Raw genomic sequence first — 25,774 nt, forward strand, 5'->3', positions numbered from 1 at the left:
CACTGGATTTTATACACCAGACTTTCTTTCCCACACAAATTCCAGAGAGATGGCAAGATTTCTTATCATTCTCTGGTCACAAGAGCAAAACCACTTCAGTCAAAAAGGGCAGCAGACTGTCTACTTTATTGCTTTACAGTCAGGGGCACTGCTGAAGATACTGTCTCATACACCCAAATCCACAGATCCTGTTCATTAAAATCTAGCACTAACTTTTTGGTAACCATAATATCAGCCTTTTCTTATTCTGGTTGAACTTTATTTTAATAGTAGATTTATTGATGCAAAACTTCCACCTGCACGATTTGCCTAACGTGTATGATGCAGCTATTCTAACTGCATTCATAGCAGGGCAACCATCATCTCAAAGGATTTCAGAGCATTTTGCTTACTCAGTGGCAGAGCCACAGTGCTCCACTTCCTGTACCCGGCTGTGGAGCACCACCAGTGTGTGCTGTCCAACTCTCCACAGCTCATGCTTTCAGTGTAGTTCACGTCATCTGTGTAACTGCTGAGACCCGTCATGGATGCCTCATGTCTAACTCATCTACTCCTCGATGAACAGCTGTGGTATTTCCCCTTTACCTTTCCATATTCTCACTGCTTGTGGCTGTTTTGTAGTCATTCTTCTTACCTTCTTTATTTCTCCCATTAGTTCTTATTTCTAGATACACGGTTACTTTCTTAAACAAAGAATCTTACAGGTCGTAGTGACTATTTTCGTCTACTATGCCCACTGTATTATTTTCCCTAATCTTCTAAACTGCCTACTTTGCTTAGCACTGAGGATTTGCATTTCTGCTCTCAAGCCCTGCCCAAAACAAACTATGCTGTAAATAATAAGGATAAATGTCTGTAGTCTGTGTAGCTTATGACTTTAAAATACACAGATGAGGCTTCTTTGCTTCAAAATTCGTTTTCTAATATTCAGTTTAAAACACAAGATTAATATTCTTATATTATTATTAGTTATTCTTATAACTATGGGCTATTCAAGGAATTCTGCTGCAAACAGAATCTTAGCTCAGTTGGATGCACCACAGGGAGAGAAAAATCAAGTCATATAGCACAAGGCATTTACAAAAAAAGTTGCACAAAGGACAATTGCAAAGTTCCCTAAACCAAATATGTCTCCTTTAATTCCTCTTGTCAATGAGCAGACAACAAGAGGAACTAGTATCATTAAAAATACTAGTCTAAAATAAGAAAATATTAAGGTATATAAAATAATCTAAGAAAAACTGTCTATTGGGAACTGTTATTAATCTTTTCTTGTTAATCTTTTATTTTTAGAGAATACATTCTCTTTAAAATGATTTATTTAATGTATGGATGCTCTTGTCTGTTGCCACATGTGTGCCTGGTATCATGGAATCCAGAAGAGAACTCTAGATCCTTTGGGACTGGAATTACAGACAGCTGTGAGCTGTCATTTGGATGCTAGAAACTGAACGCAGGTCCTCTGTAAGAATATCTAGTGTTCTGAACCACTGAGATATCCCTCCAGCCCTTATTAATCTTTTAAAATAATTTCATTCAAACATGATTTTGTAAGAAAATTCTGCAGGCAAATGCAGATTATAATCACTTCCTGACTGATATATGAACTCTTGGTATACACAAAAAGATGTTAGTTTTATGAAATTTAGCTATAGGATCAGTACTATTAAAACAAAAAGTTGCAGAACAAATTTGGGAAGTAGCAATCCCAGTGCTCAGGGAGGCTAACTCAGCGGACCCATGCTTACCATACACTCAACACAGGATTTACTCAAGGTGTGACCCAAGTAAGTGACTAAAACAGTTTCCTCATTTGTAAATCACTTGGGAAATGTATTTAATTCATTCTTATTTTATGTTCTGGCACTATGGATTGAATTCAGGGCATTCTCTACCACTAAACCATCCGTAACCTTGCTTTTATTCCTGAATAAATATCAAGAATGGTCTCATAACTGAGAGCAAGGCTGAACCAGCTATGTGGTTAATACAATACTTTTTACAGACTGTGAACAGGGATAGTACCATAAACTAAATCTATTTTATGGTACCATTCTAGCCAAGGGTCAGGGATTTGAACTCTGGCAAAAGGGGAACAGAATTACCTGGAAAGACAGGCTTTGGTAATGGCATAATGAAGATTTTCGTTGGGATACTGCGAGAGCCGGCGAGAGATCCGTAACAGCTGGCGGGTGGAAAGCGAGGCTGCCAAGGACTGTGCCTATGAAAAGGCAGAGACAGTTTCACTTCAACTCGTTGATACCCCTGTAGATAGATGTCACTGCACAATCCACTATTCCTGAGGGACAAGGCCAAATTTAAATATGTGCAAGGAATGAGTTATGGATAAAAATGAATAGAACCCATGTTATACGTAAAATAGCCTCCAGGATAGTTTTACTAATCTATAGAAAGCATTTATCAATTAAATTTAACTGAGGTCTCTCAGTGGGGGAAGGATTAAGTAGAGAAGGCTGTTCTAGATGCAGGTCACACCTGCCTCACAAACCCTTACGTACAATTGACTATTCTCGCTTTTCTTCTTCACACAGCTGACTTGTTAAGATATTCTGAACTCACAGCTCTAAGCAAATCTGTGGTTTCTGAAATACAAAAAAGGAATCGTGGACAGTTCAGGTGGCTGACCACAAGGATGTCAACCAGTTTATTACCTCAGTGGCAGATTGCAACTGTAACCCTTTTCCTAACAGGGAATAAGTTCTCTTTTGTTTTCCTACACTTGCCCCAAATTTCAGAAAGGCACTAGTGCAGTTGTTAATTTCAGTAATACCGTTGCTAATACAGAGCCAAGGCTCCAGGAAAGTCAGAGTATCCACTGACTCACACTTTAAATTCTCTTGGCAGGAGCACAGTAAAGCTTTAATGCTTGTTGGCTTTAAAGTCAGACAAGTCGGTTCTTACTAGCCATGCAATTTTGACTGAGGATGTAATTTCTCCAGTCTGTTCCTGCATCTTTAAGATGACACTAACAGTACCTTCCCCTATGAAACTGTTCTGAGGATTAAATTCTAAAAGGATTCTATAGCACTTAGCACAGGCCCAAAATAACAGATGATACAGGTACTCAACAAGTGATAGAGAGGATGGGGGGTGCCCCACAATGACAGAGACAATGGGATTGCCCCACAAATAACAATGGGGTTGCCCCACAGAGGACAGAGATAATGGGGTACCCCACAAATGACAGAAATGATGGGGTGCCCAACTTAGTGATTATGGGGTACCTCTCAAACGACTGATATGGTAGGGGTGCCCAAGAAATGACAGACATAATTGGGCACTCCACAAATAAGAGAAGATGGGGGGTAGCCCATAAGTGACAGAGATGATAGGAATGCCCCAAAACAACAGATGAGCCAGGTGGCCTCCTTACAATGAAAGCAACCACACACACTCACAGAGACCCACACACACAATTGTAATGAATCAAATTATTACTGCCCTACTAGTTCACAACTCAGATCAACAGCATGGTTGAGGATAAGGCAGTGTAATGATGCCTTCTGAAGCTATTTGACCTCTGAGAGGTCACTAAGGCCAAGTGAACTGTTACAAAGAGGGAAGATGGTGGCAGAGTGACCCTGAGCATTTTAGCAGCAAGAGGACCCACTAGGAGCATCAACCACCCACGCTCAAGCATCACAGCCCTACAAGGTTTGCTGTGCTTTGGCTGTAACCTGAGTTACTCGGCCTTTCAGGACCAGACCAGGAATCAGACCAACAGCTGCACCACCAATTTCCCCCCCCCAACCCCCTTTAACCAAGTTCCAAAGAATTCATTTACATGGAAATGTTTTGGTGAATCCTTGTTCTCAGTAAATGTGCATTCTTGACATAGAGAATGCTTAAGTATAAAGAACCATACATTTCAATTAATAGTGATATGTAATTGAATGCTAAAATAAGTCAAAACAAAGCAAAACACTGACAAATGTGGCTTAAAGTAGTCACATGAGCAGGAGAAATGGACAAGGGCAGGACAGCAAAAGGAATATAGAGCCATGCTGGGCGTGAGCTGCCTACCAGTCATACTTCTAGAAGGCCCGCTCTCCAACCACCCTGTACCACCGATGACGCCATAAATGACTCTGGTCTCAAAGGTGTGGGATGCTCTTACAAGCAGGACTTCACCATCCTGAGGTCTAACTTGATTGGCAATAGTGCAGAAAAACAAACAAACAAACAAACAAACAAACAGAGACCAGACGCAGATGCTGTCTCATTAGTCTTTCCTCAAAAAGACAAAGTCCTACAGTAAGGTTATGACACCAAGAGAGAAGAAAAGGTGGCAGCAAATGACCTGAATACCTGCTAGGGGCAGAAAGAAGGCGGCAGAGCTGTGGATAAGTACTTACTGCTACGCCAGAAAACAGAGAATTCAGGAATTCCCAGCCTTAATATCTTAGACTATGAAAAGTTCCTATTTTAACCACACAAAGTCTGAGAAATGCACCCCAACATGATCCTTCCAACAGTTTAATAATAAACTATATAACTTCCTGAGCCCCAACATCCCAGTCTTGAACCCTAGGATTACCTGGTCTTTGTATCTCATCCTAGCAAACCCTGAAGGTTTCACACAGGTTTGAAGAACAATTCCTTCACTGGACAGCACCAAATTCTTTACAATAGCATCTACTGTTTAAACACCAGAACTAAGTCTTATGTGAACCATTTTTGGGTTGAATAAAGGACTTAGTAACTCCTGCTTTCAGACTGTCAATTAAAAATTCAGAATAGACTTTAATTTTAAAAGTCCTAGTGTATTTAGCATTGTAATATCAAATTTCTAACAGCAATTTTATCTTGTAGAAAGGAAGGTGAGAATGTGAAGTACATTCCTTGGTTACCATGGTTATGCAAACTAAAGGCACACTCAAAGGGTTTTTCATATTAGCACAATTATTAGTACCCGCAACTGCTTAAAATACAAAAGATCTCATGAGACATGAGCAAAATTAATGTTTTTCTTCCTCTTAAAGAATTATTTCCCATATATATATGTATGTATGTATATATATACACATATAGTAGCCCTGTCAGAAGAGCAGCCTAGAGATGATCTCTTAATAAATTGTTAATTAAATCTCCATTCATTCCTCAAGGATTTAAGTATCTATTATCTGTCAGGTTCCAGTTAGAAAGTCAGAGTAGAAGACTGAACAAGTCCCAGACTTAGAGAGTTCAAGTACTAATTGGAGAGCTAAAAATAAACTGCAAGCAACTATGATGGGTCAGTATATTGAGTATTTCTAGAGTCACGAAAGCCGACTGGGAGGTACATGTAACTTCTCCTTAGAGGACCGAGACAGAGACCTAGCAGAATAGGGACCCAGAGGACAAGCCAATGGAGAGAAAGCACATTCTAGGCATTTCTAAAGAAGAGAAATTTTAATGTGTGCTAAAGTTAAAAATAGCACCAAGCTAAGTGTGAGCAGAGCGGAGAGGCTTTAGCAGAGGCTGAGGAAATGAGGTTGGCACAGTCGGGGAGTCACAGCAGAAGCAGCAGCAGCACAGTAAGTCCTCAGTCTACGGACAAAAGCAATGGATCCCTCAAACAATGAATAACAAGAAGTGTGGAGATCCACTGAGAAAGATCACTCCATGGACAATACGGAAGACTCATTTAGTCATTGTTCTATCAGAGAGCTGCTAAATACTTACTGTACTGCAAGCAAAGATCCCGAGTCTGCAGATCCACAGAGAAGGAAAACAAAGAAAAGCCAAGGGACAAAGAGACAACAGAATGTACCATGTCTATCGTGCCTAGAATCGTAAGCCCTCTGAGAGGCTTGAGGCAAGAGGAGAAGACACAAACGAGATGGCAAGGAAGATGCCTCGGAACCACACTGCCTTGGAAAAGAATGACTGGAAATGTGACATCTTAACAAATCTACTGGGGGCAATGGAACAGTCCTAAAGCCACCGAGGAGAGGAACACACAAAGTAGATGCAACACACCCGGCACTAATCAGAATGGCCAAGGACAAGAAGCCTGCCTGCCTGCCTGCCTGCCTGCCCGCCCCATTTCATATCAGAAGGCGCTCTGAACACTGAGTGGAAAGAAAAGCCATCAACAGTCCCTCCTGGCCGTGACCCCTGAGAGCACAGCCTATAAGACACGCCCATTGATGCAGCAGTGGCATGACTATTGTGGGACAGCCAGCTGTGTTGTAACTGGACTTAAGTCCTGTTCCACAGGGGAACTCAGACCTGGTATTGTAGTGTGGGCCAGAACTCAGACTGCGAGGGTCACAGTCCTACTCCTGCTGTTTTCTTAGGAGGACACAGTGTCAACCTGGCTTCTAAACACGTATTCTTATATCCAGAGACTAATGGAAACCTCACTCTAGGCACAGAAATTTCCTCATGCAGCGGATGGGGGTTAATATAGAAACTCACAACTGTTCAAAGTGTGGGGAACAGGTAACTGTGCAGTGCTCAGCCCTAAACGATGTTTGTGCATTCTCATATTCATTCATTCATTCATTCTCTCTCTCTCTCTCTCTCTCTCTCTCTCTCTCTCTCTCTCTCTCTCTCAGCTTAGGAATGATACTTTTTATGGCAAAGATGTCTTTGGAGATGAGATTAAGAATTTTTAAAACAGGACATTATCTTGGATTAATTTGGAGACTCCCCAAATGCAGTCTCATGCATCGCTCTGTAAGGAGGCAGGAGAAAATTCAACCCAGATACAGCAGAGGTGTGGGAACACCAGGGAAGGCTTGCGCAGTGAGAGTGTGAATGGAGGAATGCTGGTAGCAGTCTCCGGAAGGAGAAGGAACTAAGAGGGAGTTAGTTCTCCTGGGAGGCCCAGGCGTGCAGCTGCTGGCACTTCCAATGTGGCTGACTTCAAAATCTTCCGTCCACACCAAACAGGTCTTAATCAAGACACAATTTGTTAAAATAGCAATGACAGTTTGTTAAGCTTTTGTAGAAAAACTAGCAGAAAGCTGTGCTTCAGAGAGTCACTAGTGAAGGGTCAATAAAGAGGAAGTAATATTCCAGGACAAACTTTGTGAAAGTCTGAGACAAGGACAATTTCTGACTGCAGATAACAACACATTCACCCTCCTGGCCACCGGAGAGACCTGCTTTCAGATTAAGTGACCATATCAGAAAGGCACAGACCAGGAGATAGCAAGGCTTCAAATATAGGCAATTCAGCAGATTAAATCAGGAACATGAATAGAGATAGTTATTTAAGAGATATGTTGAATTTATAATGAACCTAAAGTATCCCATTCAACAAAGAAACTACTATTTATTAAGCAACTTCTAAGACAAATTTAAAAACATATGCATTTATGTTTAATCACTATACTTGTCTTATGAGATCCTTGCCCCATTTTACAGATTAAAAAAAAGACAGAATTATTGCCCCTGGGTGAGCAAGATGGCTCAGTGGTAAAGGTGCCCGCTACCAGGCCTGCCAACCCTGCGTGCGATCCCTGGCACCCACATGGTGGGAGGAAAGCAAGGATTCAGCTGTGCTCTGAGGCCTCTATGCACATGCACAGACATTTAACCAGTTCTTTATAGAGAATAATTGTGTTTTTCCTGAAATAGAAATATGAACAGTCTGTCAGCAAAGATAAATTAGAAGCCAAAGAAGAAGGCCTAGGCAACAGCTTAAGAATAGAGGGTGCTCCTCAGCAAAGAGGGGGAGGGATGGAGCAGAGCTGCAGGACCTCAGCGATTCCTCTGGAGCTGGGTCACCCTCCATGCCCGAGCCAGGAAGGATCACAACGCGCAAGGCAGGGCTGTCAGGGTGACACTGCACAGGGCAACGCACAGTACATGGGACAAGGGCAGTGGCTGAAGACTGAGCAAGTCAGCAACAGAAAAGCAGCAGGGAGAGCCCAGACTTACTGTGGGATCCTGGGTCTCCCTGAGTCTGTGAGTGACTGACAGCAATTTCTCCAGCGCTTCCTGAGGAACATTTGGAACCTATTTTATGAGGGAAGTAAATGAAGACATTCAGCAAATAATGCCAGAAGAGTGTATAGTCTCTGAGCCCACGCTGAAGTCATAAAGTTACCACTTCATTTTTTTCAGCAAACACCTGAGGCCTGGCGTTCTTTGAACAGCCAAGCAAATAAAAGTAAGCCACCCTTCTCTGCATGCAGCCAGAGCACTGACAGGAAGCTGGCATTGGGCACGCCCACGGACACCAGCTCCTGCTTTGTCAGCTTCACCACGGGGCTTCAGAGCCAAGTCAGGCATTTTCTTACTGAAATCAAACTCGCACAGGAGAATATTAATCCATACCAGGCATTTAATTTTGGTATAATCTAATGCATATATTATGTGCCTACATCCAGTTACTAGGTGGCCCAAAAGGATTCCTGTGCACAAATGAATGTTCAAGATCTTTCTCAGAGACTTTTGAAGCACGTAGTTGCTGGGTATGGTGGCTAATGACACTTGGGAGGCTGAGGCAGGACTTTTGCCAAGAGTTCAAATCCAGAATGATCATGTTCAATTCAAAGAACTCTGAAGAGCATTTGCACAAATAACACATATTTCTTTTAATTACAAAAACTTTAATGCAAATAAATAATTTCTACTGACACAATAATATGTTAATATTTTTAATATAAAAGAGTAAATAAAGATATTGGTGGCATCATATAATCATTTTGAAAATACACTGATTCCAAGTTTCTTTAGCCATTAAGTAACTAGAATTTAAGAAATCCTAATTCTATTTTATGAATACCTTAAATTTCTTAATTTAAAAATAAATCCTGTAGTATAGAGCATAAAATTACTCTCATTTCCAGACGAAGAACCCATGACTAATCTACCTGAGCTCCAGAAGCCGGCACATAGTAAAACCTGGCATTTAGAACTAATGTGCTGAGCCTTAAAAGACTGTGCCTTCACCCATAACTGCTCACACAGACCCCCAAATCAAACAATATTTCTAGTATTTTAATCCATAGTCTCACTTATGTAAAATGTTGATTAGTAGTAATACAGAATAGCACAGTCAAACAGAACTTTCTATGATGTTGGAAAATGTGCTCTTTTTCTTTGCTGCCTAATTCATTAGATAAAAGACTCTCAAGTGGCTACTTGATGTATGTGGAGAGACTGAGTTTTGAAATGTTTTATTTAGCATGGGCCATGCAACCCCACTAAACAGAACACTTCCAGAGCTCCCAGAGAGCTAAACGCAGTGCTGGGTTATGGTGGAACTGAAACCATGGCTCTCAGAGAGACGACAGAGCTGCAGGGACCACTAGGTAACTCTAGGTTCTGGTCCGCAGGGTCTGGCAGCTTCTGTGAGAGTGGCGCAGCCCCCGCCCAGCACAGGCCTCGCTCTTACCGTCTCCTTTATCACTTGGAGCTCTTCACTTTTCACAAGTGGCTTCATGTGATGGAAAAAGAACATGGTTAAGAATTCTGGTCCCAGCCACTGCTGTGTCGTGCTTCCAGCAACTGGGGGCTCTGCCAACGCAATGATTCTGAAGGAGGGGTGGATAGGAAAAATGGACCTGAAGGAAAGAAGGAAAGAACAGAACATAACTGTTCACAGTAGAGACTGGGACGTGAGGCCTGGAGCTCAGCAATAAAACTGTCATTCTATTTATAATGTCAGCGCTGTTATCCAAAGAATGGACTTTGAAAAAAAATCCTAAATTTCAAGCGTAAGAGACTGAAATAATTACTGCTAAGTGCACAGTATGTGCTCATGAAACCCTAGGCCTCCCACAGTGACTGCTCCGAAATCCCTTGAAATGCAAGCACACCAATACATACTCATTACATAGATCCTCCTTGTTTATACAGCCACCTAAAGCCTTTTCAAATCTGCCTTATAAGCAGCCCACTCTGTATGAATCAGAGAAACAGGCATCATTTGGGGTGGAGAAATATTTCAAAATATAGTCACTTAAGCCAGGCATATGAGGTCACATTAAATTTATAATTAGGTCAGCAAGGGAGTATTTAGAAATTAAAAAGGCTTCTCCATCTATAGTAATTGAGAGTTTAGCTGGGTATAGTAGTCTCGGCTGGCATTTGTGTTCTCTTAGAGTCTGCATGAGCTCTGCCCAGGATCTTCTAGCTTTCATGGTCTCTGGTGAGAAGTCTGGTGTAATTCTGATAGGTCTTCCTTTATATGTTACTTGCACTTTTTCTCTTACTGCCCTAAGTATTCTCTCTTTGTTTAGTACATTTGGTGTTTTGATTATTATGTGATGGGAGGTAGTTCTGTTCTGGTCCAGTCTGTTTGGAGTTCTGTAGGCTTCTTGTATATTCATGGGCATCTCTCTCTTTAGGTTAGGGAAGTTTTCTTCCATAATTTTGTTGAAGATATTTGCTGGCCCTTTAAGTTGTAAATCTTCACTCTCATCAATGTCTATAATCCTTAGATTTGGCTTTCTCATTGTGTCCTGGATTTCCTGGATGTTTTGGGTTACAAGCTTTTTGCATTTTGCATTTTCTTTAACTGTTGAGCCCATGGTTTCTATGGTATCTTCGGCATTTGAGATTCTTTCTTCTATCTCTTGTATTCTGTTGTTGATATTTGCGTCTATGGTCCCTGATTTCTTCCCGAGGTTTTCTATCTCCAAAGTTGTCTCCCTTTGTGCTTTCTTAGTTGTTTCTACTTCTGTTTTTAGATCCTGGAAGTTTTTGCTCAGTTCCGTCATTTGCTTGTTTGTGTTTTCCTCTAATTCTTTAAGAGATTTTTGTGTTTCCTCTTTCATGATTTCTGCCTGTTGATCAAAGTTCTCCTGTATTTCTTTAAGTGATTTTTGCGTTTCCTCCTTAAAGCTGAAGGCATTTGTCATTGACACAAACATGTTACAATTTTAAAATTGATTTAACAAATCTCTGCTAGGAATCTGTGGGAGCTTGCCAATCTCCAGGGACACGGAGGAGGGCAGGGATGCACTTCTCCTGGGCAGTGGAGTGTCTGAGGGGCTGCGGAAGCCAGAAAATAAGGTCCCTGTATTATGGTTCAGCCAGGTGGGTGGCACTGTTGGGGTTTTGTTTTTAATTAATCCTACTAATAATAATCAGTAACAAAACATTTTTTAAGAGGGTAATAGAGTTCTTGCTGACAGAAAATAGCTAAAGGTTCAGGTACTTGCTAAGGTTTTAAAGAAAATAAAAATCCAGCTATGAAATTGGCATTGTACCGCTGGCAATTGCAGAACCCAAGAGTTACAGGATAAGGAGGCTGGAGCATCGGGAGGTGGGTCTAGGTGAAATCCGAACAACTTTGAAGACTTCAGAGGAGAGGAAGAGGCAACTTGACAGTGGGCAGCTGTAAGTCCTGATTGCATAAATTTTTGAGGTCATATCATTATTTGTAAGGCGAGAGAAAAGCAACTTTGGAAGTTACCATCCTAAAGATGTAAGATGGAGTGAATTATTAGAAGTACGTAAGATATTTCACTTCACTGAGATTTTTTTAAAAAGAAGACATACATAATGCGTGCGTGCACGTGTGTGTGTCTGTGTGTGTGTGTGTGTGTGTATGTGTATTCAAGCAGAGAAGGACTATAATACAGACCGGGCCCTCATGTCCCCAGGAGTCTCTCAGAGTTGTTTGGCATCTGTACCTCAGCAGACACTGCACGAGGATCCTCAGAAAAGGCAGCTTATCACAGGTTCTCCATCAGCTAAGGTGATTGCTAACTACAGATGACTTCCTGCAGTTCAGTTACAGATGCCAGAGTCATCCTGGATCCTTCGGACTCCTAGCTGGGGCTGGGCAGAAGGTAGGGCAAAGAGCATGGCATGGCTGCAGAAAATTAAAGCTGCAAATACAGTTTCTCACTTACGAGGAGGGACAGTAAATCAGGAATAACAGTTAAAATCCAACAGACAAGCCAACGGGAAGCCTAGTGAGTGTTCTCAAGCCAAGGAGCAGGAGGCACACAGCACAGCTAAGCTGCAGAGTCAGCAGAACAACAACTGAACCAAGGGCAGCTGGGGCTGGGTATAGACATGGGGATGGGCCTTGCCCGGAACACACACTGTCCATAGCCTGCTTTGTCCTCTTGCTTCTTACAAGGCCTGGAGGGAGGGAGCTGGCAGCCTGAAGGGGACCAATCCAGATACGGCTTATGTGCTGGGCCGAAAGGTACGTGCTGACAATAAAGACAGCCACTGAACCACTGAGTAACAGGACGAGAAGGACCTTTCAGTCTTCTAGGGTCTCCCCGAAGGCTTCCTAGGATACAAATAGTTACACGGGGAGATATTTCCAGACCCTACGTTTCCTAAGTCTGCATATTAGAGAGTAGAGTCTGTCAGTGGGGTAATCCTGAGGCTGATGGACTAAAGTGGCACTTCTTCACTACAAGAACATAAACAGAGACTATAAATATATAAAGTCAAGGTTAGGTCTGACTTTGTTAAAATTAACAATGATAACAAAAACAAGTAGAATTCAAGCTATGGCTTTTCCTTCAGATAAACATGAATTATTTCCTAAGGATTAAAGATGTTAGAAGCTAAAAATGTATTTTTTAACTATTTGAAGAGTATTGGGGTTTAATATGTTTGTGGATACAAGCTAGGTTTGAGAATTTAAAATCTTTTCTAATGTTCTTTATTATAAAATGGAATGAAGCAAGCTGTGGCGGCACATGCATTGATCCCAGCACTCTGGAGGCAGAAGCAGGCAGATCTCTGCTGTTCAAGGCCAGCCTGTTATACAAAGTGAGTTCCAGGACAGCTTTGGCTCCAGAGAGAAGTCTGTCTCAAAAACCAATCATAATAAAAATAGAATAAATAAAATGGGACGGGATGGGATGAACATGAACCAGTACAACAGGAACTGAGTGGAAAATCCAGCTAAACGGAGTGCACACAGTGACTCTGACTATAAACAAACCAAAATGAGCTACACATAGTGACCGCAAGAGGAAGGCGAGGACAGGAGGGCCGCCTTCTCAAGGGTACAAAGGTGTTTCAAGAAATATAAATCTGCTCATTGTCTTGGTTGTGGAAATGAATTCATAAGCATATACAAAAATGATCAAATGGGATACGATAAATACACAGTGCCACAGATCAATTACACCTAAACAAAGCTCTTCCTAATGAAGTAAGACTTCATTAAGCTCCAGTCTTTTGAAGGGAATTATACTACGTCTTGGTTGAAAATGTATTTAAATGGCTTAAAAGACTGATATAGAAGGTTTCTATAATACCATAGATCGCGGGCTGCAACAGAAGTTTAAAATTGGCCTCCTATGGCATAATACTAATGTGCCCATCAAAACCAAGAAGTGGCACAGATGTGAGCACAGGCCACAAGTTCCGTTCTTCCCATGCAAGGACTGCACGGCATGGAGACATTCCTAATGCGTACCACACAGGGGCTGAGCACTGGTTGAAGCAAGGAAATAAATAACAGGTAAGTAAGTGGGTGTTGCTGCATCTAATCGCCATGATCAAAGACTCCTTTCTAAGTTCTTTAAAAACAAGGACAGTGAGTGGTAAAGGATGAGAACTAAAACATTCTCCTGCTGAAAAGCTAGTCTCAACCTGAATCTATGTGAGAAGCTGTAGTCTCTGTATCAACAGATGAACAGAATGCACAATAAAAAGTAATGATACCTCACTGCTCCTTGACCATAAAAATGGTCAGGATTAGTTTCAAAAATCAGAATTTCCTTCAGGGTTGTATTTAGGAACCAAAACACATAAAATAGTGGTCCTCCCTCAAATTTGTTGGTTTCTTTTATGAACTCATTGTTTGAAAACACGCTGCAGCTCCTAGGAAGGTCAGAGAGAAGATTCACACTGTACCCACGTCTAACACAGTGAGGGTAAAGGGCCGCCTGCAGAATGCACTCTGTAAATGTTGGTCTGATTCAACAGCAACTACTAAAGACTCAGAGACTGTGAACTATTTTCAACATTCAATAACAGCCAACAAAAACAAAATAGTAACTAAAAATAAAAACTAGTAGGGCATATCTAAGTACACTCAGGTACAGGTTGCAATCAGTATTGCTTCCCTGCATCAAACTCCAGCAAGAACAGACACTAGAGTTTGTATTCCCTCTTTCCAAAAAATGTTTGGAAAGGGGCTTCATTAAAGAAGCACTTCATTAAAGGAAGTAGTTCTATTTTGGTCTGCATTTCCTGTAGAGAGTAGGTGTGGTTGGTATTCAGGCCGTCACACTATTTTTAATCGCAGTGACCATGACTCTCGGTATGACAATACAAGAAACGTTAACATTTCTAATGGTGGTTAGGCATATGACTGCCTGAGGAAAATGTAAAACCCCAAATCTGGACATGACCAAGGTTATGACCCTTGGAAGAACTAGTAAACAATGAGGGAGACAAATATTATTTTGAAACTGGGTTCATGCCATGAAGTTGGAAGCGTTGGGAGCCTACAGCCATCACTGTTCATTCTGGGACCCTATGCTGCTATCAAGGTATCATTTTATGAAAGTACATCAAGGTAGTCCTAGTGAAGAGACTGATAGCCTAAGCAATCACTTTACCTTGGCTGTCTAAAGTCTATCTCAACTTAAGACAATCCACTCATTCAAAAACATTTACCAGAGCTGGAGACAGATCAGCAGATCACTTGCAAAGGATTGTATTAATTTCCAGCACCTACATAGTGTTTCACAACCATCTAACTCCAGTTCCAGGGGATCTGGTGGCCTCTTCTGATCTCTGTGGACACCAGGAACTCATGTGGTACACATTCATACAGGTAGGTAATACACTAACACACATAAAAGTAAATAAATCAATCAAAAATAAAACACTAAGTAGTCTACTATGAGCCTTGGATTGCGATTGTTAGAAACAAATGAATGCAAGACAGAAGACAGATTCCTGACAAGAGTCAAGTGCCAGAATCTATGCATTTCCTAAGGGCCAACTCCACCCTTGCCTGTCATATGTGAGACACTATTATCCTTGATGAAAACAACTGGAAATCTTGTGCTATTGACAGCCAGAGAAATCTTTCCAAGCACAAGCATGAAATCCGGGGCTATCTGTAAGCAGAGATGGGAATCTGCATTTTCAGAACAGGGTTGAAAGGCAAAGGCGCTCTTAGATCTTCCTTACAGTTAACCATTCATCTTCAACAAAGCAGGAGCTCACAGGCACTCCTCAGGAGGCCCTGCTCCCGCTGGGAGACATTGCTCCCAGAACCCCCTCCTAAGAGATAATTTTATCTATTTGTGCAAGACTATAGGAGCGATTCCTTTTGCAGCTACAATGAGACAGGACCTCTGGCCATCCTGCCAAAATCTGCCCTTTTAAACAACAAAACCTCCCTTGACAATTGTGTGACTTTTTTAATCTCTCAGAAGGAAATAAGGCATAAGTAAAAACAAAAAGTGAGTTTGTTTAAATGCTACAAAGTAAAAGCTTTGTGACTTTCAGTCATCTAATTTAATGGTCAGGTCACTGGGATCATGAACTTGTACCTTACATGCTGGTGCCCAGAGTGGCATGGTATATATGGCAACATAAAGAATCAACTCATGAGAGATAATGAGTCATAACAAAGCCAGAAAAGACAAAGGTGCTAGACATATATGTTCACTTAGCTTTTGCTAGCCTGAATAGACATTAGAACTTTAGAATTACAACTGTAATCATCAAACATTTGTTGTTAGTGAGTCTTATTTTTCACACACAAGAATTGAATCCAAATTCCTTTGGATCTGACAAGAAATATTTTAATGAATTCATTTTATTTTATTGTTGTCCCTGGCCAGAAGAGGACATCAAATCCCCTAAAAGTGGAGTTATAGATGGTTGTGAGCCAAGCAAACTCAGGCCCTCTGCAGGAGCTTGGTACATGTTAACTGCTGAGCCATCTTAGTCCCTTAACAGGCTGAAGGATTTTAAACAAGAAAAGATCATTGTTAGAACATCTTGCTTCTGAAAATTTAATGAAGACACAACAAAAGGCTGACATAACATAAAAGAGAAAAAATATACAAGTTCTGGCCAGTAGGCTCAACCTACATCTACATAAGGAAAAGTAGAGAGACAGGGACCATGGGCAACCAGGGCCACCCAGGCTACGGTGGCTCAGGAGCTACAAGCTAAAATGAGTCCAGAATGTACCACACAAGGAATATGAAGCTGATAGAACATGGTATTATGAATGAGGGTGTGCCCAGGGAGACGAAATTTCACCAAGAGAGAAGCGACTGGGGCAGAAAGTGATGTGTGCACAGAAGGCCACTTCCCCTCAGCGTCCTCACATCACAGGCCCCGCCCTCCTGTTGCATAGCTGTGCTTACTTCACAGGCAGATAATTGCCAGCCTTAGGGAAGGCAGAATGGGTTTAAGAGAGAAATCTACCTTAGTGTATTGAGTAAGTGTACTACTGTCCTGACAAAATTAAAATTCAACAAAATTCCCAACCAATATAATAATGGCCAGAGAATAAGGGGCAGGCGCTAAAGCATGCGCACTGAACAGAGTGGACCAAGGCTGGTGCCCTCACTTCACATGGGGACAAGAGGTGACCCTCCACACTGGCACACCAAGGGAGGGAGGGAAGGACAGCCAAGAAGCAGGCTGCTTGGTGATGTGAGGCAAATGTCAGAAGAACCTGCTGAATATTAGGAGGGAAAACCTCTCAGAATGGAAAGAGGGACATGAGAGGTGGTAAGGAACTCAGGAAGAAGGAATCGTGTTTTCTATAAAATGCTTTGAAAGTTCTATCTGGCTTAGGAAACACTGGAACTGTTTTCTAAGTCTGTGGGGAAAAGTAAGTATTGCTGTCCCCTCCCTCCACTGTCTTGGCAGGATGCTGGGGGATGGGGTCGCAGGGCGTGCACTTGTGGGGAGAAGAGCTAAGGACCACTGTGAACCAAGCCCTCCAGTGACACTGAAGGCCACTCTCTTCCTGCGAGCATTTTTATTTGCAAATCTTTGTATGCCTGTTAGAGAGAACATAGGTACTTTCCCTGACCCCCAAAAGGCTGTCATTTCCTGGATATGTGGCAGAAATACAGAACCCCAACAACCTACAGAAAACTGCAGGCAAGCTCAGGAGCTGCTGCTCGGATGCTTTGATGCATCTTTGTGAAAATCTGTATCCTTCCCCGACGGACCGTGATTCCTCAAAAAGCAGTTCTGAAATCCACTGTTATTCCTGAATAAACCAGGTAACAAGAAATTCACATTTCTTTTCTAAGGCAAAAATGAAATGTTTACTCAATAGTTAACACACTCCACAGGTTTGGGAGGGTTTTCTTGTGTTCAATATGGGAAAGGTCAAGCTTTGACTGCTGCAGATCAGAGCATGTGAGGAAGAACTTGTTATCACTGTAACCACGTCCCCTTCCCACAGTGTACCAATCTCTAAATATGTGACGACCTACCAGAAGGCACTGGCGTGCGGGCGACATCAGAAAAGAGTGGCGTGCAGTTGGAAAATATTTTTCTTCAAATGTAAAGACCTATGCACAAACATTCACACCCTTCATTCAGATTTGCCCAAGTGTTAAGACTTTATCAGTTTATACTCCTGTTCACACTGGCATCTCCTGTGCCACCTGGCACGCTTATTTTACTGACACACTCACAAGCTTCTGTCCCTTCTATCTCAATAAGCAGCTCATGCAAACCCAAGTCTTCATAATAACATTATGATATTAACAAAATTAATAAACTCAATACCAGGGAATATACATACTGTATCTATTTAATTATTTTTCACTTGGGGGTGAAGGAGGGTTGTGCTTTTGTTGTGTACTGTGTGTGTGTGTGTGTGTATGTGTGTGTGTACTTGTTAGCACAGGTGCATGCATGTGCCTGTGTCGTGTACCGTGTGTGTACTTGTTGGCACAGGTGCATGCGTGTGCCTGTGTCGTGTACCGTGTGTATACTTGTTGGCACAGGTGCATGCATGTGCCTGTGTCGTGTACCATGTGTACTTGTTGGCACAGGTGTATGCGTGTGCCTGTGTCATGTACCGTGTGTGTACTTGTTGGCACAGGTGCATGCATGTGCCTGTGTCGTGTACCGTGTGTGTACTTGTTGGCACAGGTGCATGTGTGTGCCTGTGTCGTGTACCGTGTGTGTACTTGTTGGCACAGGTGCATGCATGTGCCTGTGTCGTGTACCATGTGTACTTGTTGGCACAGATGTATGCGTGTGCCTGTGTCGTGTACCGTGTGTGTACTTGTTGGCACAGGTGCATGTGTGTGCCTGTGTTGTGTACCGTGTGTGTACTTGTTGGCACAGGTGTATGCGTGTGCCTGTGTCGTGTACTGTGTGTGTACTTGTTGGCACAGGTGCATGTGTGTGCCTGTGCCGTGTACCGTGTGTGTACTTGTTGGCACAGGTGCATGCGTGTGCCTGTGTCATGTACCGTGTGTATACTTGTTGACACAGGTACATGTGTGTGCCTGTGTCGTGTACCATGTGTGTACTTGTTGGCACAGGTGTATGTCTGAGAGCAGAGGTAGCCAGCTTTCCTCAGCTGATTCCTTCCTTTTTATTTTGATATATTTTTTGACACAAGGTCTTGCTGTAGGCAGGACTACCTTGGACCTCACTATGAAAAACAAGTTTGGCTTCCAGCTCAGAGAGGTCTATCTACAGCTGCGTCCCTGGCATATCTGCACCCCGGCTTCTACCTTTATATTTGAGACAGGGTCTCTAACTGAACCTGAACCTTCATCTACTGGGCTAAGCTAGTCAGCCAATTAGTTTCAAAGATCTGCCTGTCTTGGTTAAACTTTTGCCTCATGCCAGGGTTGCAGTCTCTATATACATAGTCCCTGGATTTTTATATGGGTTTGGGGGACCCAAACTTAAGTCAAGCCCGTGTAGACAGTACTTTAACCTCTGAGCCATTTTCCCAGCCCTAATCTTTTCTATTCGTGTTTTGTACGTTTTCACGTTGTTTCCCACTACAGAGTCAACTTGAACCTCACCCATTGCATCTGACTGTTATATCTGGGGAAAGAGCTGTAAGGAAGCTGGGGGCAGGGGAAGGGGGTTAACAAGGCCTCAGGGACACCGCCAGTTGTGCCTATTACTTCCTAGGAAAGCTGGCTTCCCTTCTTAATACAGCTGAGACAGCCATTTGAAAGCAGACAAGAAGAGCTTGGCTACAGCCTCAGGTTTTAGGAAGTGTCAGGCTATCCCTTCACAGGACTCCAAACTAAGCCATTCAGTTATTGTTTTGTTTGACTCTAGCTTAGGTAAAAAAAGACTGTTACTTTCAACTTATCAGTAAGTCAACAATAAACATAATGTCCTCAGGGCTGGCCAGACGCTCCTAGGGTAAAGGCACTTGCTGCCAAGCGTCAGGATGAGCTCGATCCCCAAGACCCAATGGAGGGAAAAGACTGAAGATTTCCTCACGTTGTCCTCTGCTTCAGTATGTGAGCTGTAGTGTGTGTACCTACACATCCATGCACATACAATCAATCAATAAATCAATCAATCAATCAATAAATAAATAAATAAATAAAATAAACAAGCTGATAAAAATGTCCTACAAATGACCTGCTCTGTAGCTGCTCATCGGTCAGCTGTAGCCTCTCCTTCAAGCGCAGGTATCTGTCTTCCCTCAGCAGTCGAGATCCATCATACAGGCTGAGCTCCCGGTCATGGATCAGTCTGATGAGAAAGGGTTTGGGGGAAACACGTTAATCAATGATGCTGGAGAGGCGGCATCACTCAGTCAACATGCCGCCACGCCTATCCTTGCTGGCCGGCAAGCCTAACAGGTTTTTTAGGGGCACTTTTCACAATGGTGCCTTAGTCAGTGCCATTATGCACTAGCCTTGGCAGACATGCTGGACTCTGCAGAGGAGCAGTTCCAAAGGCCAGAGACTGGCATGAAGGAGAAGAGGCATGAAGAAGGGAAAGAGGAGGTGGGAGACAAACAGAAACAGCTGGATAGTGTCTCAGGTCAACCATAGGGCATCCACTGATGTGTGAGCTGGTTAGCACACACTCCTGAGTCCAATGCAACGTTTAAAAGGAAAGCTTTGTTAAAATATTTCCACTGTTGGAATTTCATGATTTAGGATATCAAAAGCCTCTGACAAACCTCCACTGCTGCTCCACACGGCAGCCCTGAAGCAGCGAGCTCCCCAACTATGTAAGATTCAACTGCTAGGTCTGCAAAGGTCGGGGGAAACACTAAAATGGAAGTTTTAGTCTTTAGAATTTTGGGGCAGCATTTTAAAACTTCGGCCTTGATCATTTCAAGAACTGGTAGGGGTGGCACTGTGGTTCTAAAGCCCCATCCTGCAGGCGGCTGGAGGCGGGCACTGGAGCCTCTGGGAGCACAGCGCAGGCCCCTGCTGCTGCTGCTGCTCTTTTGTCCTTGGTCAAACATCTGAGAGACAGCCAACAAGAGAGGGCTGAGTCCCTTCTTATTTTGTATCCACATTTATCTGTTTGGCAGAAAATATTAAATTATAAGTCTATGAAATGTGGTAAATCACCAAAACTCTGAGATTACTATTTTTAAACCCATACAGACCGAATCAAGATTAATACCAAGCATTTGGAATCTTTCATTCCATGCAGTGTCTGCATCTTGTCAGCGATAAAAACTGTGGTTAGCTGGTTGAAGAAATGGCTTATTTCATTTATTTGACACTTCCCAGTAAGTCAGATTAAAAAGCCATGTAGCAGAAAAGGAATGAAAAGCATCAGTAACCTCTGAAATGACACAGGCTGTCAAGATTTTCCACAGAAATTAGACAGAGAATCTTCTGACATTAAATTCTAGAAGGCTGGAGGTTTTTTTAATGTGTGGATAACTGTTCCTCACTCAAAATAAGAAAATGACAGCTACAGAAATGGTCATGTATGTGCCAACTGCGTGAAACAGAAAATAAATATACATTTTATATTAAATCTTTCATTTCTTAAAAAAAATTAAATAATAAACAAATCATTCCAACAAGTTCAGCTCCAGTGTGGTCTGGGGCGGTGTCTAGGCAGTACAGTTACGATCAAACTGCAAACCCTCCAGCTGTGCGGCTTGTTGCACATATTGGTGAGTAGCTGTAAGCCTCTTGGAACCAGCTGGCAGGCTGGCATCTGTCTGCTCTTACACACCAACTTCTGCCACAGACTTGGGGTGTGGGGCCTGATAGGCAAGTGTTTATAACCAAATTTTAATAATATTGTATTCAGCCGGACGGTGGTGGCACACTCCTGTAATCCCATTACTCTGGGAGGCAGAGGCAGGCGGATTTCTGAGTTCGAGGCCAGCCTGGTCTACAGAGTGAGTTCCAGGACAGCCAGGGCTATACAGAGAAACCCTGTCTCGAAAAAACCAAAATCAAATAATAATAATAATAATAATAATAATAGTGTATTCAATTTAGTAATATTTCTTCAATTTGAATATAGAATTGTAAATTCCCCAGGACCTGAAAACTCAGTGGTTAGGTTGGCACGGGGCTGTCTGTGATGCAGACCTTTGCAATACAGCCAGTGTGCCAGCGTTGACACGATGGATGCCATCCAACAGGACCAGCTTGCCTTCCCGAGCAGCATTCACAAGGGGGGAGGAGCGCCAGGCAGTGTCACCGTTGGGGAGTGTGTACCGCTGCTGCAGCAGGTCCCGTGCTGTCATATCCTGAAACCAGGCACCAGCAAGGAATATGCAGAGTTAATGTTGGAGACCTGTGCAATGCTTATTTAGCCTGCAGACACTTCTCTGCACACATTTGTCTTTGCACAGCATATTTCAAATAACAAACAAAAAGTCTTCTCAAATTCAAAGGAGAAATATCACCAGAAAGCTTTAGGTATTTTCCCCTTTTTGTTTGGATGTAAGAATGAGGGTTTCCGCTCTTTTTCCTTTTATTTAGTACTCCCTTCCTCTTTCAAAAGGATGACGGCAGCACTTCCTAGCACACTTTAATGGACTCAATTAAGCTCCATCACTGGACTCGGAGGACCAGGTGTGGGTGTTCTCTTTCACACTGAGAAGCCGTGCATTCAGAGATGACTACGTTATCCAGCATGCGTGTTTCCTTTTGAAAAGCCCTCCTAGGGCCCATGCCTTGACTCCGTGGATTTATAGAGTCTAATCATGAAGGAGGGCCCATGAACTGCAGGGACTGGGAAACAATAGCGCAATACTTAATCAAATTAAAGGCCCATACATCACACACCAGCACTGAAACCACAGCAAAGCCAGGCAGTCAGTGAGAGCCGCACTGTGCAAAGCCACAGAAAAACGATGTGCTGCCTCGACAGGAGCGGGCTTTCCCATGTGAGTACTGTTGGGAAGGATGTCCCAGCAGTTTCAGGTGCACTTTGTGCTGTTGTATCAAACAAAAATTAAGTCTTTACCGTCACCTTTATTCAAAATTTTACATTCCTTTGTAAGTTCTGTTGTAAACACTCCTAGTTTAAAGCAGAAAAGTAATATTTATAATGATAACAATCTCACTAAAACCAAGGTTAAGATATGAGTCTTAGTTCTTTTAATGGTTTCCCTATCAAAAAAGTACTGATCTCAGTGCTTCCTGACCTGGCCACAGGACATAGAGAAATGAAGCGGGAACTGGCTGGACGCTCTATCGTGGTAGGTAGGTCTTGGACGCCACAGCACTGACTGCAGGCAAGATGTGGCACTGGTGCACCCTGGCAAGCCTGTTGTGGCAGCAGCCAACTGCTCTTTTTCATTGTTCCGTTTTGGATTTGGGGCCTGTTACACAGAAGGTAACTCATGTCTGGGACTGAAACCCTGGAGGTCTTAGGCCCTAGAAGAGAGACTGTTTCTGTTGCTTGGTTTAATGGATGTGATTCACCCATCAAACTGCCTTCTCAGTGAGTACACTTATGCCCACAGCAGGGGATCTGTGAGCCTTGGTCACGGAAGCTTCTTTTGTGAAGTGGTCAATGGCGGCTGCAGACTCATAACTGGTTGAAACATTGAGATTAAGCGAATATTGAGTGCTCAATCATAAGCAGACCTCCTTCATGGAGCAGGGAATACTACAGAAGGAGGAATAGAAAACCTGTTCAGGGCAGTGGGAGGAAAGAGGTGTGGAATGCTAACTTCCACATGCGGCATTGCTGTGACTGCCTATAAAAAATCTATACAATGTTGGCCCATGGACACTTTGTTATGGGGGAGGGAGTCTCACGGGGAGTCCATGCCTTCCTGAAGACACAGATATTAGCTGATAGAAGCAAAAACATTTCTTTATTAATGTAGTCACCAATAACATGTCCATGCTCCTGTACAAAACCACACAACACTCATTTGGGTCATGCCCCTCACCCCAAATAAGACAAAAAAAAGTGGAAGGGAAGCCAGTTAGTATGATGAAATCAATCAGCAGAGGTCAGAAGGGGACAACACAGGCTAACCAGGCCAAAGTAATCAAATATAATATATATATACATGAAAATGTCATAGTTAGATACACTATTACATGTGAAAATCAAATAAAAATAAACACATACAACTACCATTAAAAGGTAATGACTTCATAAACAAAAGTATGATTATATTAAATTATGAGGACTTTTTTAGATTTATGTATTTTATGTGTATGAGTGTTTTGTCTGTGTGTAGTATGTATAGCACACGCATGCCTGGTGTCTTCATAGGTCAGAAGAAGACATTAGAGTCCCTACAACTGGAATCATAGATAATTCTGTGGGTACTGGGTCCTCTACAATATCAACAAGTGCTCTTAACCACTGAGCCATCTCTCCAGCCCCATGAAGACATTCTTAAACATAACATTCAAGTTCAGCCAAGTTCTATAACCTTAAAAATGCTGTTTTGGACACGGTATCAACATTTAGCCTTACTCTTTGTGGTGGCTGAACCAGGAATGGCCTTCATGGGCTCATGTATCTGCATGCCTGGTTTCCCTGGCAGTACTGTTTTGGAAGGATTAGGAGGTGTGGCCATGTTGGCGTTGGTATGTTGCTGAGAGTGAGCATGGAGGTGTCAAAAGCCTAAACCACTCCTGGTTTGTGTTCCTTCTCCCTACCTGGCCCACCTCTGCCCCCATGCCTCCTTTGTGGATCAGATATAAGCTCTCAACTACTGCTCCATCACCGTGCTTGTGGTTCTCTTTGCCATGCTGGTCAAGGAGTCGCCCTCAAAGCTATAAAAAAGCCCTAATGAATTCTTGTATTAGTTGCCTTGGTCATGGTTCCATACTTGCAATGTAAAAGTAAGTAGGCTGCACTTTAATAATGGTTCCCCCCTCCTTTTTTTTTCTTTTTTGACAAAATAAAATGTAGTAAGAGAAAACAAAAACCATTACATCAAGTCTGGGCAAGGCAACCATTGGGAAAGAGGCCCAAGTACAGCACAAGACTCGGAGCCGTGTGCACACAGGCAGCAGCCCCACACAAACACTGATCTGAGAGCCACAGTGCACACTCAGAGGACCTGCTGCAGGCTTGTGCCATGCCTGCACGGCGGCTTCAGTCTGTGAGTGAACGAGCCTCACTCAGTTGACTCAGAGGGCCTTGTTCGCCAGGTGTCCGCCATCCTTTCTATGCCATAGACGCTTTCTGCCTTATCTTCCCAGGGATTCCCTGAGCTCTGAGGGGGTGACAACTCTTCTCAATTCAACTATACATTTAAGGTTAAACAAGCTGTGTGAGCAGTATCACTTCACACTGTCAATGACAGCTAACAACAGCCAAGCTAAACTTAGCCATAACACCAGTGAGACGGTGCACAATGGGGTGGGGACTCCCCAGGGCTGTGCTACTGAGTGTTAAGTTGTTCTTGTGTAAAAAAAAAAAAGTTAGATATAAAACGAAAGTGTATCAGTAGATCATTTTCATATTCAAATTATTTTAATCAAACATAAGTATATAAACATATAAAATACATACATTCATGAAATAGTTTAAAATACTAGAACAAGCCAACTTAAAACTCTCAACATTAACTATTCCAGAAAAAATATTCACTACAGAGTCGCATCACTTACTGTCCCAAAGATATAAAATAAACATATGCCTTGGTGCAGTGATTCAAAACCCAGGCTGTTTCAGAAAAAAGCTCAAGAAATTCTGAAGAGTCGGACTGAGCATGTCTAACCTCCCTGTTTTTATTAACATTATATTTGTAGCCCTGCTACATCTCCTAGGCAACGCAATCTTTTATGAGGAATGAAGTTAATGTGAACCTGAGTTTAATTTATTTCCACCCCTCCTTATTCTGATAGTACTTGTGAGATTGTATAAGAACAAACAAAATGTTCAACAAAGTACCACAGACAAGAAGGTGGGGAAATACAGGGGTACACTTGTGTCCGACCTGCCTGCTGGGAGGTGGCGTGCTTGCCTGCTGTGCAGGAAGCTCACATGCATGACCGAGGCACTGCCTGGGGTGGGAGGTGCTGCCTTGAAGATGGAAACTTTTCAACAACAACTAGACACAAACAACAATAAAAGCACACTCCTCCTGGACTTAGAGAGGTGGTCGCAAGAGGGAAGCAGCCTGACACCACCTTCGCAAAGGAAATGAATAGATGCTAACTTTGAAAATTCCAAGTCCACACTGAAAACTGGTAACACGCTGGCCCAATTCAGCACTAATCTTGTTTTTGTCCCTGAAAAATGAGAATAGGAATATCCTGCCTCTGGCATAAGAGGCTCAGCGTCCAGGGAGCTGTTTTGTTGGGGGTTTATTACTGCTTATTCTGTCAGGAAAAATAATACTTCATTCTCAACCCAGCATATCCTGAATGACAACTCTGTATAATATTAAAACATTCCATACCGTCTTCATCCAAAAGTACTTTATTATCAA

General features: G+C 42.6%; 1 protein-coding gene across 1 annotated transcript in view; it reads right to left on the reverse strand.

Annotated features, from left to right (window-relative positions):
* The window catches only part of Vwa8 (von Willebrand factor A domain containing 8), a 335,644-nt gene that overhangs the window by 172,743 nt on the left and 137,127 nt on the right, over nucleotides 1-25,774 (reverse strand). Inside the window, exons 13-17 of the mRNA XM_052190877.1 lie at nucleotides 21,447-21,607; nucleotides 19,510-19,623; nucleotides 9,356-9,524; nucleotides 7,894-7,971; nucleotides 2,106-2,221 (exon numbers count right to left, since the gene is read on the reverse strand). Of these exons, the coding sequence (XP_052046837.1) occupies nucleotides 2,106-2,221; nucleotides 7,894-7,971; nucleotides 9,356-9,524; nucleotides 19,510-19,623; nucleotides 21,447-21,607 (638 nt within the window). The remainder of the gene's footprint in view (nucleotides 1-2,105; nucleotides 2,222-7,893; nucleotides 7,972-9,355; nucleotides 9,525-19,509; nucleotides 19,624-21,446; nucleotides 21,608-25,774) is intronic.

This window comes from Apodemus sylvaticus, chromosome 8, assembly GCF_947179515.1.
Source record: "Apodemus sylvaticus chromosome 8, mApoSyl1.1, whole genome shotgun sequence".
Classification (NCBI taxonomy): Eukaryota; Metazoa; Chordata; class Mammalia; order Rodentia; family Muridae; genus Apodemus; species Apodemus sylvaticus.